We start from the raw sequence: 18924 nt of genomic DNA, 5'->3' as shown, positions 1-18924 counted from the left end.
CGCATATGAGCAACTCGATGTGGCATCTAGATAGAGCGCAACCTCGACGGAAGCCAACTGCTTCACCAAAGCATAGGATCTCTTTTCCTTCAGGAGATACCATTGCTTTTTCGTGAGGCTTACACATGCGGTTCTGTTTCAACCTTGAAACCGAACGGCATGTGCCAAGCCGAATTTGCCAAGAGACAGCCAGAGCTATCAAGCGCGTAGGGTGCTGTACCGGTTTAGGATCTTGCTGCAGATGGAGCGGAAGTACAATAGTGATAGCGAACGAGCTGACTGGTTTCTTTCGCTAGCCAGATGAAAGAACTGAGTATCGTCACCACATAGAAAACCGCCCCACTATGCCTCTGCATAAGTAGCAAGACGAACGCGAAGAAAACAGAAACAGGAAGCTTTCGAGAGCAGAAATATGGTAGTATGGTGACGGAGAGTTTTGTGGAACATTCGGCAGGCAACGGCCACGCTGGCATAAAGCAGTGACGACGACGTGACTGCGTACGAGGATGACCGAACAGTTGAACCAAAGCAACGAATCTAAGAAGAAGCAGAGTCGGCAGTGAAGTAGAGAGAAAGCAATGGGCAGCAGGGGAAGCGTGAAGTGCAAGATGATGACGACGAAGGACGAGGAGTTAGGGACGAAATGGCTAGCAGCAAGAGAGGAGGTGTATATGGTGTAATTAGCGACATATTTTTTCTTTATTTTTCCATATTCTCTTTGAATATTCGCAATTCTCTTCCGTTTTCTTCATCACAGGCCTCTTTGTTCTTTCTCTGAATTTTCCAAGCGCTAGGGCCCGCCTTTTCGTAATTTTCTGCCTGCTTCACAGCGTTCACATGGTGGTTGACTGCTGTTCTTGTCAACACTGGATACAGTTTCTATCGTCCACGGCTCTTGATGAGGTGGAGCTCAAAAATGGGTGATCTGATGAGCACTGGACTCAACACGAATCCTCTAGATCACGAATTGGTACACTGGAGTAAAGTGGGCCTTTTTGCACTTTATCTTTTGACGGCGAAAGTGAGACAGGAGACTCTGACAGGCACATAGAGACTGAGCAGGCGGCCTAAACCGCGCAGGGCGTACGGCGCTTCACTGAGATAGTGATGAGAGACAAAGGGGGAATGGAGACCGATAAAGATAGAAAGTCTGTATGGCGTTGGAGTCCTGGTTGGTCCGTTCACCAGAATATGTTTCGGGACTGCAATGGCTATCTGGATAGCTGGTGGTATGGCATGTCATCTTTGGTATTTTTATGGATAGTCTTTTTTCTTCTACTTGATGAATAGATGTTCGATCTCTTTGTCTTTCTCCTTCCGCTCTCTCGTTGGCGTGACCACAAACTCCCCCATTTGTCTGCATTCGCAAACGTTTTTGCACTACAATTTTCGGAAACTTAAGCACTACGACACAGTCGCAAGCTTCCCTTGCAGCGGCGGCTGTAGCAGCAGCAACGTCCGCCGCCGTACCAAATCAGATCTTGACTCGATACGTCCCGGGCCACTAAAGTCCTAATACAGGGCACAAAGATCACCGCCACGTTGTGTCGGAAATAGTAACAGTTATAATGTTGGCCCAAACACTGCAGGGTACAGTTGAGCCATTTCGACAATTTCCGTAAATTGGATGTGCTCATGCATGTGCCCCTAGCCAATTTCTCCAGGGGCCAGTGAACGAGCTGGCATTGTCAGTTATCGAAAGCGGAAAAATTTCCAGACGAACATAGCAGTAGAAGCCAGACAAAATCGACAAAGGGCAGTCGACGACACGTGTGGACGAAACAAAGAAGAGCTTGGGTAGACATCTAAGTGTATTGTGTTTGCAGATGTGCATTATGTATATGCTATGTTCTAGTACAGGCGAGTGCGGATGCGTAAAACGATATTAAAAACACTCTACGGGAGTTCTACCGCTCTGCCGCTGCTACCATTGCCATGGCTTATCATTGTTATGATTATTATTATAGTAGGCGGGAGCATTCTTCACACCGGGAGGAAATTGAAATGAGGTGCGGCGCAGCTTATCTGTTGGGAAACCAAGTTATGCTGTTAGCATAACCCTGGCTGGCTACAAGGAGTTAACCCGTGCCGCCTTTCTACCAGCTTCTTGTTATGGATATGCGACTGGCTAACAGAGCAATGCTGCAAACGCGTCGGTAAAGTGGGAGTAGGTGCTTTGACGTTAGTTGGACCGCTCGTTGCTGCTACACCACCGGAAAAAAAAAACCCTGTAAGCAGCATTCAGAAGTCTGAGGAGTAGTACTATGAGTGAACAGAAATGAAGCAAAGCGTGCATAGCTTTCAGCCCCGTCAAGCCTTTAGCCTCTCTAAGGATCTTTCAGGATACAGGGCGAGCTGGGTGCGTTGAAGGAGCAAACGGGATTCATCTCGAAGAAGCACAGCGAAAGAAGTAGCACAGCAGACGTAGCTCGATCATGCGTGCAGAATAAAACGGTCCATATCAGCAACTTCTCCGCGTGCCTATTAGGCTCCGATGTGGATGGTGGGATTCAACGGAATGCAAAAGGGAAAAGCGATATAAGAACCTATGTTGTACAAAACCCCACATGGCACACAGCATTAAAAGTCCCACAGGTATGGAGCCGAGGGGCACGGGCCTGTGTGGACTTTGCCAGGTAGCATTGAATTGATAGGCAAAATATTTGTAACTCCTTCAATTCCATCGACGCTATTCCCGAATGAGGCAGTTATGCAGATACAATTAAGAACTGAGCGTTTAGTGAATACTGATACTGCAAGCTTCCTCCCTCGCCACTAAACATTTGTGGAACCAGGAATGGTTCCATGAAGATTTAGTTCGCCGTGATGTCTATGCTGCACTTGTCCGCACCATATTTCTATTCGGAGGTAACTCAATTGTTCGGTAGTCGTCGAAGATTTTATAAAACCAGTATTAAAAGATCACTCGCCCTTAAGACGACCTTAAAACTGAGTTTTTGTGTACACGTACCAATGTTTGCTTGTCTATTAGCAAGGTGTATATGATTGACTATACCGTCTATTTGCTTTACCTACTAACTTTCGATGTGCGTATTCTGGACATTTCTGTAATTGCTTCTGAATACTGGTCGGCGCAGGGTTTCTATGCCCGTAGGTGTCAAGGCATCGATCTCTCCTTCTCCCTAAAGTTACTAGCTGTAGTGTATCATCGCGAATTTCTGCGTTATCGTAGTTCAAAACCGCTTTTCTTTCATAAATTCTCATAAACAGAAAGAGAAAACGGGACAGTGTCAAGATGCCCTTTGATCGTTCTTCCCCAGGGAAAACGACCCTGTCAACGACTCGTCGACTGTATGTCGTCATTGGCTGTTGGCTGCTGCACCATAAGCAAGGGTCAGTAACAGGACGGAGACTGGGCCTGCCACGCGAGCAGAAAAGCTAGAGCTTTTCCCTTGTGTGTCCCTTTTCTTAGGTTGCCTAGTTGGAAATCGATTGCGTGTATTTCTGTGCCCTTCCCAGCCAGAGTCATCACCGCCGCCGGGAGCATCGCCACAGCTATCTTTGCTGCTACGGGTGCCGTGACAGAATTGCCGGTCCGTGCATTCTGACAGAATTCTCTCAGGATTCAGGCCGAGGCTAGAGCTGAGGTAAAAGCCGAGCGCGAAACGCAGCACGAGACAAGGACCTTTGTCCGGGGCGTGAAGAAAAATGCGCGTCTCAAGTCCCATACATAGATCCACTGCGATATAGAGGAGGACAACATGATTTTTATGTGCATTCTGTAGCCGGTCGTGGTGTGCCATCTTACTATCCTGCTCCTGAACTCCATTCTCTTAGTCCATTCAGCAGCCTGAAATCGTGCTCACAGCTTTGCTTTACGCCCCGCAATAGCGGTTCGGTAGTAACGCACGAGAGTCTCAACATAATCAACGGTGTCTACTTCTTGTCATTGTTGCGTTTCCGGTCTTATATATATCAACATCCCCCGATCAAGTCAGTCTTGTGGATCTGGCAATCCCCTCTGCGCCGTCTGGCAGCCAGCCGTTCCCCTAACGGTCATGTCAGTCACAGACGACGGCTATAGTAGCGATAACAATCGCATCGATGCCAGTGAGTTTATACATACGATCCACAATGTATAATAACTATTATATAAAGTTTGATTCTATTGTAAAAGGAGCCTTTTTAGTTGTCGTTGAACACGTAAATTAAATGTATATAGCATCTCAAATAGGGCGTTTGGGGATGGGGATTTGAAAAGGGTGTAGTAAATAAAGCGGATTTACTCAAAAATAATCAACTTTTAGGTTATATAGAGATAGGCGAACCGACAGATGTAGCAGCCGAACCGAAATACAGACATCAATAATTAAGACGTTTTAAAGATTACTCCTGTTGTTGGTGTTCAAGAATCACCTCATGCGGATTCGATCCACAACCGTGTTTACCTTATCGTTTCCTTAATGATAATTCGTGAGTTGTTCGTGCCAGAAGCTTGACTTGTTTTTGATCATACAGCGTTCGTGAAGTATCCACAATCGAAGGCTATCAAGTAGATGATGCACGCACGCACCGATTAGAGCTTGAGTTCTCTCATAAAACGTGGTCATATATGACTGTCATGAAGTTATAGACATGATCTTGAACGCAAATGAATAGTAATAGAAGTAAGCATACACAATATCTGTCTGATATGTGTATTACAAATGGACATCTACCCTCAGGTGATCTCAAAACAAACTAAAGCGATGAGTGTGCTAAAGCTGCAGCATGTCATTAATGGAAAACTATATTTTAAAATAGGCTGTAAAAATAAATAGGGCTTCGATTGATCTTACGCGAAAGATCGACTCTTGTGTGGTGCAGCTTTAATGCTTCTAATGTCGCGGAAAATACACACTAATTGAGCTTGCATCTTATCTTAGTACTCTGAAACCCTAATTATTAAAAGCTCAAAATGTTTTGCAGTGTTTTCTGCTGTGGTCCTAATGCCTCTGGTTCTGATCAGTGAATCGTTACCAACATTTACAGAGCTACGATTGCCATAATTTTAATCTCTAGAATCGAATAAACTGGACTCTACTTCGCCTACCTTCATTTCATAGCTCTCACTATATCGGAAAATTCAGGCGTCTAAAGCTACGGCTGTACATCTAACACTTACTCATGTAACGTAAGTTTAGCCCTAACCACTTGTGCGACACCTCCGTTTTACGAAACTTTATCGAGACCTAAACAAATACAGGTTGTCCAGTGCACAAATTATGCATCTGTCTGTAATACACTACCTATATTCACCGCGCGAATTTGTTGTTGCCGCTTAGTGCTGACATACCTAGCGTACCTGGTCTTTCTGCTATGTTTGATGACCACTTTCTGACAGACAGCACGCAGCGAAAGCAGCGCCACCAGATTCACTAATCTGGTGGGGTTGCTTTCGCATAAATGGTGTCTGTTCGTCGTCCCAGATGCCAATTATCAGTCTTCATTAGAACAACCACGAACTGATTATTACCAGGCTTCCTGAGCTTCTCTTCCATCTCTCCTTCGTCTGTCATAATTAACTTGACGACTCAAGCGAAATAGCATTTAGTAAACATCAGTTAGACGAGCCTTGTATCACTTCTTTGCCAGCTTCGTATGTAAGCCGCCAGGTAGTCGACCAGTCATATTTCTGGAGACGTCTCCACGGTGTTTTGTCTCTACCCCTAATATTTACGAATTGTCTAGGCTTTTTTGGGACTGTGGCACATGGAAGGGAACGCCAATAGGGGCTTCTAAATTTCCTTCATTTCTGTTTCATCTTTTGCAATTTGTTTGCGATGTCTTTCCGAAGTGCCAATATATAATAGCATGTTTTAGTGGTGAGTCTCGCTGAATATCACGCTGGCTTACTTCGTAGGTCACTCAACCACGAGGAGCAGCATGAGGCCGTCTGCAAATTAACTGAAGTTCGTGCCAGCGTTTTTTCTGTTAGAGATCATCCCCATGTAGATCCCATTCCATGCTACGGGGCTCTGGAGCCGGTTTTTCTTGTTCCCGAGGGCTATGTAAGACATGCAACATATGTATGCACTTTCAATCCGCACGGTTACCATTGTATATGTATATACAGGGTGGGCCAAAAGTCGCTTGATAGTTTAGAAGCCTTCATTTTATATGTGTTAAGGTAGCACAAGTTATTACAACAAAGAGCAGATTTAACAGTGGAACACGCTTGTAATATAGGCACCTTGACACTATCCCCATAATTCTTATAATATTCTGTTAAATAGCATAACACTAGATTAACTATAATAGCTATAACAATGACTTCTATTACCATAAAAATGGTTTTATTGGCTTACCTTTACACCAAGATGCCAATATATTTCACAGATAAACTCGTTCTTTATTATATTAATCCGTCTAGCTTCTGCAACTTTGGCAAATATGGATTGAAGACCCAGTTGTCAGGACTTCTTGCCCACCCTGTATATATATGTATGTATTCACACAGTACGCAGTGCTTATCCCAGGCAGTTTGGCTTGGCTTGGTGATACGAGGCTGGTACGGCGTAAAGTCTGTGTATGCGCCTTTCGCATTTTTATGTGTGTGAGCAAATAAAACGATGCCGGTTTTTCCTGTTCTTATCCTTAGTTTTTCGAAGGCAGAGAGGCAAACATCGAAACGAGTAAAAGGGCATTTACATCTAGCAGGGGCATGTCTTGCTCCTTTCTTCAATTCCGTGGGCCCTTTTCTGTTCTGTACAATATGTCGTCCTCTCACAGCTATTCGTGTTTAGTGTTGTTCAATGCAGTGGGTGCAGGATTGTCTCTTCCAACTGATTTCGTTTGCGTTAGTACATTACCCGCTACGAAAGTGATCCCCGAGCCTATCGCTACTATCCGGCTCCCTAATGTATACTACATTCTGGGCTGCCTTGTACTCGTCGATGCCGGTCGAAACAGATAGTAAGTGAAAGACAATGTCGTGTCGGGCCATAGTCAACTTGCGTCTGCGTCTATGAGATCAAGTGCAAAAAGCAGACGAGCAAAGAGCAACAGCGAGAAAACACAACGGAACAACGAGAGTTTGCATTATTTTTCGCCGGCAGCTAAAGCCGTTCGTGTTTTATGTATTTACCGTAGTCCCGCCGAAGGCCGATGCCTCTATACTGAAGACTTTCCAACGCTTGTCAGTGCGTTTTAAATTTTCTCCACGTATTAACCGAATGAATCGAGGCGATATATAGAAACCAGTCACTTACTGTTTTTAATTCTACAGCGCCTCTAATGATCTACTATGGCAGATACGTAAAAGTTGACCAATACAGCATGCCAGTATCCAAAGGACTCTAAACGATAACCAAAGCAGTAGTAAACATTGTAAGCGTCTTGAAGAAATCTTGATTAACATTCGATTAGGTATTGCAGATAAACTTATTACGGTGGTATTGCACGTACATACCGAGACAAAAGGTACTCATAGCAACTGCATTTACTCTTTTCTGCTTGATTTCATCGACCGTGGCTTAACCACTTACGCGATAGCTCCGTATAAGTAACTGACACTTTAATGAAGTTAAGTTTCTCAGACTCAACTGACTGTACTATCTCAGAGTGACATAGTATAATACTTTCGAATAAAAGTTTTCGAATATTGTTAGAAATGACTCCATCTCTCGTTAGTGTTCAATGGTTAATGTAATATTGGTAAATTACACATTATTAATGGCTCATGTGTGTTGCTGAACAGGTACGACGGATATCCGCCCCATGCGTCGGACGACTATAAAGACCGCGTTTCGCTCTCGGGGAAATCATCGCTAAATTTAACCAACGTGCGTGAAGCTGACAAGGGCTGGTATGAGTGCAAGGTGAGCTTCGAGATAAGCTCGCGCTTCATGAAGCCGTTGAATAGAAACAAATCATGGATTAACATTAGTACAACTAATTATTAAGCTCTTTGCCACTAACTCATTGCGTGTTCTTAAGGGTTGTTAAAGGGAACCAAGCAGAGGAGATCCTATTTAGATACCGGCAAACGTTTCGTTACCAAACCCTACCGACGGCCCAGTTTTTTTTAACCCAACATACACTACAGGGAAAAACCGTTTTTAACGCGAAAATTGTCAACATGTAGGTAAAACACCTCACCGGTGCAGATCTAACACTTACTAGTAACAACGGCATGACAATAGTTGCTGGGATTTTAAGATGAAGAGCTACTTCAACGAATCCAACTAGGATCCTGTAAACGGCGCTGCGTTCCGTAAGTGATGCGTCAGGAAGAATCCTAGCACTCTCGTCCTCGAATGTTATACGTTAAAAATGTTATTAAATTACTATTATATCAAATTAAAGTGTTTGATGTGGCGCCATTTAGGGAGTTTGGCGAACGCTTTGTTTCACGGTCAATGCCTGTGATGTATAGCAATGGTCCAGGAAAATCTTTGCAGCTCAGTTTTCGATCTCCAACCCCGAGCATACATAAGCCTGTACGTTTTTTATATATATATATACATATATATATATATATACATACAAGCCTTGTAACAACCTGTGGTGCCTGTTTAAATTCACGTTAAAGTGTAGACCCGCTCGATAATACCTTTCTCGTCGATAAAAACACCCTTTAGTGTTAATGCTCTAGTTCTTGAGATGCCTGTATAATAAATCCCATATCGTCAGCGTCGTAGGCTTCGAGAGTTTTTTACAGGTACATATCCTCCATTCAAGGAATGTATCAACAGGTTGCGTTCCAATACCGAACGTAGTCCTTTGATATAAGTTTTCGTATAAAAGAAAACCGTATAAAAGAAAGTACCGGCGTGATACCGCTTTATACAATAATAACAAGTAATATTATTATCATAATTATTATATATGTGTCTCCTCAAACAGTTACTATTGAGATAACTTTTGTTCGATAGCAGGGCAAGTTAAAAAAGCGATTAGTGCGAGGATCACACTTACCTATTTGTGTTTCAAAACTCGCCCCATGGAACGGCTTGAGAAGCCCTTCTTCGACAGCTGTTTTCTATGGCACCGCTGCCGCTTGTTAAAGCCTGTCTTTCCCTAAATAGAGAGCATCTAACTAAAGACCCACATGTCCTAATTTTTCCGATGCAGTTGTACTGGCTAGTGTAATGGCAAATGAGATGAATGGTGAGAAGCAGTTCAAAGTCGTTGCTATCAGAAAGTATTGGCTTGTGGGCGGTCAGCAAGGCTACTTGGTGCTAGATCCGTTCTGCGCAAACATTGTAGAGTTGCCGCAAAAGTATTGCATTTGCTGTTCCCATTCTTATGGCTGCGTGTGGGCATAAGTTACATGCTTGATTAAACGTGCGTTCTGGATGTGTGTTCTATTTAAAGCGTTGCTTTATTATCTGTTTAGTAGAGCACTATTGTACCGGCGCATGCTATTGCAGCTCTCGTAGGATGGTGCCCATCTCTGCTGGCCTGGTCGGGATTTTGTCGAACTACGGTTGGTACTCTGCAGCGAAATCGGTCACGGCACAGATAGTTGATTACATATGTGGCTCTGGCACATCGTTTTGACTGGAACCGCGACGGGTAGACACGACTCACTGCCAATAGTAGCCGCAGGAAATCAAAACCATCGTCGTTGCTAAAGCCACCTGCCGCCGCCGCCGTGTCAATGGCGCCACTCCGCTACTGTACCACCCGGAAATCTGGAAATGGGTTTGACTTACTGTTTCCCGGCCTCCGCCGATCCCGGGCCCTCTCCAACCCCAGGGGGTACAACCTCCGCCCCTTTTCCTCTGACTAGCCCGCTTCTCGTGTCCAGTGTTACTGCAATCGAATCGTCAACCAAAGACAGTACTCAATGGCTCTAGAGCGGGTAGTATCGCACTGGGACCGACATCGACGCTTGGCCGAAACGGCCACGGGAACGACTGCTGCTTTGTCATCCGTGCGCAGTCTGGCCGCAATCATTGCTTGCTTATAGCTTTGCGCCAATGTAATAAGGAAACCGCCGATGGCCTAGAAGCGGCTAGTGCTGGTCGATGAGCGACAATAATACCACCGGCACGATCGGTGAGCAACGTCAAGAAACAAGACATGTAGGAACATATTGTACACGATGATAGACATTGACAACGACAAACGCGACGGACGAACACGACGGATTGCCATTGAATGGCCTCGTGTGATCTTCAAGGGGATCGCGGGAGCCCGAACACGGGAGATATAAGGGCTACGTCGGTGTCTACTGGGGAATTGGTCTTCAACGATCAGTTTGTTACTCGAAATCGGCAATTTAGGCGTTGGCGGAAGCTCTGACCGGTAGCTCAACCCAGCGCAAGACGATCGAGGGGCATATCGAGGTATGCCATTGTAGGTTAGAGTAAAGTAGGACATACAGAGACTATTGCAACGCACTTGTCGATATTGTCGATTACACGACAGCAATAGCAGTAGTAGCACTAGCAGGTTGCAATGTAGGTGGACCAGCCGGTTTCGACAGCTACAGCGGAGTAACGACAAAACTGATGACTATAAAAACCGCCATTATTTTGGTGGCGTGGCATTGTTCTGGTGGTGGCGCGATGGCATAACGAAACAATGTTTGCCCCACCGGCTCAACGCAGGGCTCACTGACAACTTCTTTTTAATAATCTTCGACAACCACAGCTTCATAACAGTAGGGCAAACGCTACAACTACCAATGAAGAGGCATGGAAGTGGCTTTTGGTCAATATCGACTCATTGAGCCTCTTTTTGCTATTCCTAGTAGCTTTAGCCACTACAGCTGCTCTTTAGTTCTTTCAACATTCGGGGTACCTTGCCCATTTCTCAAGTTGTTTGTACTTGTCAAGGTGTTTGGTTGCGCTATAGATTGTGTATTAAGAAATCATCCTTTTGCCACACAACGGTTAAAGGGAGACAGCTTACGCCAGCATCAGTGAATTCTATCTTGACCATGGTGTACCTATTACTGCACCTTCCTCAGCCCATCTGCTTTTCTCTGTCTGTTATAACTAAAACCCGACGTTTTTTTCGAGGATTCGGGCTTGCAAATAGCTCAGACAACATACCTCATTTCATCGGTAGCTAGGGTAGAGCTGCGGGAATGCCATACGTTGATGAAGTATACTTTAAAGATGTGACCAAAGTACCAATAACGCCAGCTGTTGGAAATGCTATATAAATGGAGAGTCCATTTGCCTACAGGGGACATTGTCTATCGTAATAGATTAGGTCCCTTATCGTAGCAGCTTCTGACAAGAGCTTCAATACCATGGTATATACTCAAACGAGATATAAAAAACAGACACTGCACTAAACCCTACTGTTACCCAATACCGGTCACAGAATCCGAAGGGACGGTGATGTGTGACCTTTATTTTGTGTATGTTTATGCTTGTTCTAGCTGATCATACCCGTGACCATTTTTGGCGGAAACGCTAGCGTAGTAGTGCATATACTGAGCTGCATTTGAGCTAATAAGCCTACGGAAAAACTGCGAACTGCTACATCTGTGGCCAGATTCCCTCTTCTATTCTCTCAGGTGACTAACCGTCGTACGGACCACACAACTACTACTACTGCTCTTACTACGTTCTGCTGTGCGGCTAAATGGAAGAAGGAAACACACAGGAGTGTGACTATATTAACTCCCGCTTATTCTTCCTATACAAGAAGTGTGCCTTCTAGCCTCGGCTTGCTCAGTCCTATGGGTGACGGTGAAAGCCCCTGTATTCTTGCCTTAGTTGACCAGCAAACGGCTTAAGCAAACCTATGCACTAAGCAGACTATTCAAATTACGATTGCTTTTCTTGTGTTGAACATTGGGTACTTCTTTTTAGAGGGGGAACAAGCATGGCCAAGCAATTTCTTCACGAAAAAGGGGCACCGCCTTAAAAAACGAACGAGATAGAAAGATAAAGAGATAGGAAAAATCTGACCCAGTTCCCTTTATCCTGGGCGTTTTCCACTCAAACACTGCTGATAGGTAGCATTTGATTAACGGAGTTCCATCGCCGAACCAACCCTGTATTGCCTACGACCGGCTAATTCACGAAACCAGGACGCCAGATAGCTTTTTAGCCCAGCCAGTTGCTATTTAGACGAACGAACAATTACCATAGAAAAACAAGCTGGCGTTCAGTAAAAAACCATCGAATACATCGTCGTGACCAGTGGATCGAAAGCGGAAACCAGAGCTGCCGAACAAGACACAAAGCTGCTACGGAACGCTGGCAATAGAATATGTAGCGTTTTTGTCGATGGCGGCGATTGAAACGCACGCCAGGTATCTGTACTGCGGCACAAATACGTTGCCAGTGACCCATCCGTTATGATGTTCCCGCTGCGGTCAGTTGGTCAGACCGTGTAAATACCTGCAGGCCGATAAGAAAAGGTCGCACGGATTTGGGAAGGTTCGCCAGCGAACCACTGCTACTTGACTTATGAGCTTAAATTCTGTAGGAACGTACAAGTGATATCCACTATTTTTCTTTCATGCATGTTATCAAATGAATGTACTACAAGTTTCGAAAGATGAACGAAAGAAAATGTAATACATATTGAAGAAACACGTGTGCTGTACTTCGTGTCGGGCGACGAAAGTGTCCGACAGTGCCAGCGGCGTCGAGTAGCCTCTATTCAAGACAGGTACTATGCCATCCGGTGCTTTGAGAGCAGGACCAACCAAACGTATTCAACGTTAGCCTCAAACAACCACACTTATCATCCACGGTATGGAGATAAAGCTGACATCTTCCCAATTGAAATTCGTAGTGGCTTCTCTAATTGCTTCGATTACTTTAGGTCGTGCGTAACATAAACGAGGAGCGTCTCTTCTTACTTAGAGATAGCTAGATGCTTAGCAACCTGGTCAGAACTAGCACTGGCACACGTATCACGTGTGGCCGCGAACAAGCCGTGGTTCGTCTTTTTTCCCCACGGCTGCGGCGGCAGCTAAAGCTTCCCATATCCTTCTTTTTTTTTTTGCCTCTAACACCATTATCGATGAGCAGCTGCCTTTACTAGCTGCTTTACCTTGCCTGAGCTAGCTAGTACGTCTTTTACCTTAGCACTGTTTATCAGCGCAACCAAAGCTCTCGGCATTACAGGCAAACCAAAGCTTTCCATTTTACTTCATTCAGAGGTGACTGTGTACGTGTGTTTGAGGATGCGCCCCTGCTGCTGTATAGCATTCTTGCACCAAACGGGACGATTCAACCTGCGTGCTTTCCCCTTTGGCTACTCTAGCTCCAACTTGCGTTTCTTCGTTCTTTAGACTACTCTATCTTTCTTTTTTGCCTTCTTTATCTCTTGCTGCTACAAGCTACTAGCATCGTTTAGATCCCAGCACGTTTTCTTCTCCACGAGGTATCCGCCTAGCCCGGGGATTTCCGCCTTTAACTGCATTCTTGCTGTTCATCGCAACCCTTCCCCTTTCCTTTTTCCTATGCCCATTCGTTTCTACGTCCGAGATTTGTTCGTGCCCAGGTATTTCCTCTCTTTCTCGGTTTACTTCTTCGTCTACCTTTCTTCTTTCAGTCTTCTCTCTCTAGTGCTCTACGCCTCTCGCTCTTTCGGTCTATCTGTGCGTCTATCATCCTGCGCAGGAGATAAAACTTACGCGCGGTCCCGGAGAATCCCTCTCGCACGTTTTTTTGGTTTCTGCTTATATTCTTCCTACCTTCGCTACAGAATGGAGAATATCTGTGCTTTTCATTTCCACGTAGCCGGTTGCGATGTTAGAGAGTTCGCAAGCTCTCCAGCAGGACTAACATCGGACCGACGTGCCCACAAAAAAGACCGACAAAAACGCTGGCCTGAACACTAGCCGATGGGTCAGGGACCCCACTCAACAAGCTCTCGGGGAGTGAGTCACCGTGAGAAAAGACAATAGATAAAGAGAAGCCGCAATAGTGCTGGTAGGAACAAGGAAGACAGCGAAACTATGGAAAGGAACCGAACAGCATGGTGAAGCAGGCCACTGCGGCTGCCGGACGGACACCGGAAAGTAAACATCTTCTCGCTACCATCACGCGACTTCTGGCCAAAGAAGAAAAGAATCTTGTGTCACTACTACTACTTCCTGTCTACGCTACGGATAGTACCTGAAAAGACGGAATGGGGAGCAAGGAGCTTGCTCAAAAAAAGCGAAAAAGATAGATAATACCAAGCAGTAGAGTTTCATTTGCTTGCTTGTTTACAAATTCTGTTCGATGCCTGTAAGAAGAAGTGAGTGGGGCCAATGCCACCGGTTAGATCCAGAGAGTTTTCTCACTGTCCACTTTCCGTTAGCTACAATTGCAGCAATACAAGTTCTCAATAGCCATCAAGCGGTCGTGGCGGTTTATTCGTTCTAGTACACTGGAATGCTAGGTTGTTGGGTACAGCCAGCGTTGACGATTTTTGGCGGGGCCGAAGCATCAAGGGGCTCTTCACTACCTGTAGCTTTTTTCTTAGAGTCGTTTTTGGGTAGTATTATGATCAACTGTTTTCTTGTCCGCTCGAAACTCCATTATCTTTCTTCTAGCTTTGGAGTTAACTTTCTAGCTTTACACTATTCCATCGTGTTTGAGACGTTGCTTGGTACGTTTCGACAGTGTGGTACGTTGGGCAGAGTGGGCTACAATTCTCTATGTCTCTACTTGTTTGACCAGTAGCGATGAGGCGTTTCGATTAGCGCGCCGCACAGTGTGCCATCGCTACTGCTTCCAACCGTATGCTGTTCCCGAAGCCGTTATTCTGACCTTGTCCTGGTGTGCGGTTCTGGACGGACGCGCGAATTCATCCGCACACAGAGGCGCTCATACGTTCCCCTGCCCACAAAAAAAAGTAAACAGGAAAGACGAGAATTTGAGGAACACACATCATATGTACATTTGACCTTCTTTTCGTTTGACGTGAGGACAGAAAGGTGAAGATCGCAGGCCGAACTGAATTCGAACAGGGCTAGCAAACATTAATTAAACGATATTCACTGTTTATTAAAGACGATACTGGCCGGTTATACTGCGGCGGGCATGCAGTTCTCGTCCACGTGTTCCTGCCTCCGGTCGGTCAGGCGACGTCAGGAGCTTTTGCTGTCACTACTGCGATCATCTGCAAGCACCTTTTCATCCTCTGTATTTGCGCTTATGACTTCGTTTTCTCGTCCAACTTGTTTAACTCACATTATCGCCTTTCCAGACGGGGCTACCATCTATGCGATTTCGAGGCCCAACCGCTTGCCTAGTCACTTAGTAGTACTGCACTCATCGTTCGTTCGCATTTGCATATCTCAGCCTTACATCGGCTCTTACTTAGCACGGGATCCGGAGCCCAGATTTCAAGCGGATAGGAATCCTTTACGGTTATATCTGACAACCGTCATATCTACTGCTTCTCGTTGTTTGCTATCAAAATGCCTGGCGAAAAACACTAAAAAACTGGCGGCAGTTTTTTTAAGGAAGTCACCCGTGTCGCATTTTATATACGCAGTATCTTCGCACAACGCTCAAACTGGCCAGGGCAAAGAAACGATCGTCAGCGCAATGCATAAGTAGGAACGCCCAGATATGAATTCTCACACTTTTTCCCGCAGGACAATAAGGATCACGAATACCTGCATTTTCCGACTGGAGTGGAGGACAAACAGCGGATCCACTAGTCTGCCTCAACAACCAGTTTGATTCTTTGTCCTAGTCCGATTGACCTTTTTTCTTCTATTTTTCTATCGTAAGGTATCGTTAAACGACCACTTTCACGTGAACTACGGCCACCTCAACATTAGTCAGTCGATGCTAGCAACTCTGATTCAATGATGGATACGCACAAATCTGTGCTTCTTATACAATAGTGTCCTGCTTCTCCAACATTTTGTTGCGATCATTCGCTCGTTCTCTCGTTTTAAAGCGCCTTTTTTCAATAGTCCGGAATGAGGAACCTTTTGACGCCGCTAAGCTGATGGTTCGAAGAGTTTTTACGCTTCAAAGCCATGATTTATGGCAGAGATTGCGTTAGCGAAGAAACGTACAAGACAACGTAAGCCATGAGATCTAAGCCTATTTGAAATAAAATTGAAAATGAAAAGGACGAAAGAGACAAGGTGAAACAGGCCACTGTGATGGCGGTTGGTTCGTACTCTGTCAGGTATGAGCAAGGCGTGTTACTAAGTCGCTTCTGGTTAGCTCCGAACAAAAAGTGTCCTTGCAATGCCTCCACCATCTCGACCAGGACAACGAAAGATTTCTATCGCCATAACCACCACAGCTACCACTACTACTAGAACCAGAGCAACAGCTGACAACCAACCCCAGTGATTAACCAGTCCCCTGGTCCGGCTGCGCAGCATGAGCCTTCTTATGAGCTAAAGCTGGCAGACGTGGCGACGAAAGGCCCCACAGAGCAATGCGGGTGGTACGAAGACATAAAAGCTTAGCTTAGACTACACCATCCGCATGTCGAGCAATAATAAAAGGGCGGAATACAATTGTAATAACGCATAAAAACAGCGTGGTAATGTAGGGGATATAGATCTTGATAAGGAGTGAAGTAACGAAACATATTGAAGAGAGGGGGGTTCAGTTAGTCTTCGAACAAAAAGCATTTATTGTAACTTTGATAGCAGTTGGGCTGGATGTGAATAATGAGCCAGGAAAAAGCTCTGCTCTTTTCGACGTCCGTATTTGTCGCTGTGAGTGCCTTATAATCATTAGGGACAGAAAGGTGTATACTTATTATATAAAAATCAATGATATACGTTACATATATATATATATATATATACATCATATTGTCGACACCAGCGCATCAGGTGTTCTCTGATACCAAAAAGGACGCAATATGAAGTTGGATATTCTAAAAAATGAAACATGTCCTTCAACAGACTAATCAAAGCCCGTTCGATGCAGCAGTGTGAATGACAGGCTGCTGTGTCCGTCCCTCGCAAGCAATTCATGATCGTCATTTATAGAGGCATCAGAGCTGATAAGAATACTCAGAGCCGACACCGTCATTGGTGTTTGTATAAAACATAAGCAGTACCAAGAAGGCGTAGGTTTTTCCCTTCAGATTGCATACGGACTACGAAACTCAGGTCGCATTCGCAACGAGGTGAAATGCTGGTTGAATACAGGAGCCTATGATCGATCCGGATATGATGCTTGCGATAATAGGATAACGCTTTCAGGCCGATTTAGCTTGCAAAATTAACTCCAGCTCGTGTGATGTTGGTTGTTGGCTAAACAACAAGGGCTGACCTAGATCAGGGTCTCTGTTGCCGAAATGGCGTTGGTGGTAGGTGGAACTCATAACATCTACTGTATCTAGGAGGACAGCAGGAAGTACGGAATAATTCGTTAAGTAGAATAGCATTAAGTTGCGTCGCTGGCGGCAACGGATCCTTTTCTTTTATGTGTCATGTGATGTCAGCCTAGATAGCGGCCTAGATCGGGCAAAAGGTGAACTCCTGTGAGGCACGGATTGTCACTGCCTCTAACGGGACGTGTCCTCAAAAGCACTTTGCCATCACTTCCGCGCGAGCGACACTCGAGTCGCTCTACTTGGCTAACCGAATGTGACGGTCTTGTTGCTCTACCGGCCACAGTACGTACTAGTCACTCTTTCATTGGGAGTAAATTCATCACGACGACTCTTGCACCAACTGGCACATTTACAGGCTGTTATGAAGCTGTATATGAGCTTGAAGGTCGACATAGAGCGACTCCATCTTTATTTTTAGGGGGAAGATGGCAGACAAGTTGGCGTCAAAACGCCCGCTCCGTTTTATTACTCCAATATTTACAAGAAGAAATTTGTGGCGACATACGAGCAAATAGGCCGTTTAGAAGCGTAGGGGAAACTAGAAAAGAGGTATGACGGTGCAACTATATGATTATATAGCGACAGCCACGACACTCAGTCAGCTGCTGAAGATAGCTCTTGGTTAGATAATAGACTGTTTTAAATCACATGGATAAGCTTATGGCAATAATCAAATGCCCCTTTGATTTGATTTATTTCGGTCGCTGTAGTCAAGAGCTTCATATAAAGGTTTTCAGCCAAATACACAAAACGTTTCTTAACGTTTCTTAATAAACAAAAGAAGAAAAGACGATCGCCATGCCGACTAGTCAGCTGCTCAAACTCTGATCAGATGTTAGACAAAGTATCATTAGCCCTGAATATTTGACTACGAGAAAAAGTGGCTAGGAAATCTAACACATACGTATTTTATAGCAGCTAATCTACGTTACTGGATTGATGCAACGAGAAGTATATTAGCATCCTACTCTGAAATTTATCTGATCTTTTTACTCCTATCATAAATCTCTTTGATTTCTTTACGCGTGGCTACATATAATTATTTGTGCCAATGAACACTGTTAAGGGATTCTGCGGTTGTGGGTGTCTACCAACGTGGACAATAACAGGTTGTGGTAACGGAGCGGAGCTAAAGACTATTGTGTGGCCTTCGGGTATTTATCACTAATCATTAATAAGTGGCAGTTCTTGCGCTGCTGACGGAGAGATTCGTCGCGGCGCATACCGTGAAGACTAAGTAGCGGAATACGTGGTCAGGGATCGTTATATGAAGACCCACTAAAGGTTGTGTAGACTAGTACAGGAAGGAAGATAAGAACCATACGACGTATACGCGCAGCAGCGAATACGTTGTTATGCCTGCTGCTGGGTATTGGATTCGTAAGTATTTTGTAATAGTAATATATATATTTTTTATACTCTAGGTGCATTTGTCTCCGTTCAAAGGGCTGTTAGTGGACAGGTTCTAGTCAGCTATCGAATATAAAAATGTTCTGGTGGGTTACGAATTTTGGTTTACGTGGGACTATAAGAAATATCATCGGCCATTGGTTTAAAAGTTCCACGAAGGGTGTCTTAAATTAGGAAAATTAGTCCCGTCGAAGATTTTCTGCAAAGGCGAATAACGGAAAGGTCAGAACTTCAGGACATTAAGACATTAGTGCATTGAATTGTGGCCTTTGATAAAGA

At 44.8% G+C, this 18924-nt stretch overlaps 1 protein-coding gene across 3 annotated transcripts in view; it reads left to right on the top strand.

The window, feature by feature from the left end:
* The window catches only part of LOC111249226 (protein turtle-like), a 107733-nt gene that overhangs the window by 55778 nt on the left and 33031 nt on the right, over positions 1–18924 (top strand). For all 3 annotated transcript variants that reach the window (XM_022802799.2, XM_022802801.2, XM_022802800.2), the window contains one exon: positions 7700–7820. In XM_022802799.2, the coding sequence (XP_022658534.1) occupies positions 7700–7820 (121 nt within the window). The remainder of the gene's footprint in view (positions 1–7699; positions 7821–18924) is intronic.

The sequence above is a fragment of the Varroa destructor genome, unplaced genomic scaffold (assembly GCF_002443255.2).
Source record: "Varroa destructor unplaced genomic scaffold, Vdes_3.0 BEIS01000004.1, whole genome shotgun sequence".
NCBI classification, from domain to species: Eukaryota; Metazoa; Arthropoda; class Arachnida; order Mesostigmata; family Varroidae; genus Varroa; species Varroa destructor.
This window is presented reverse-complemented; position numbering and strand designations above follow the sequence as displayed.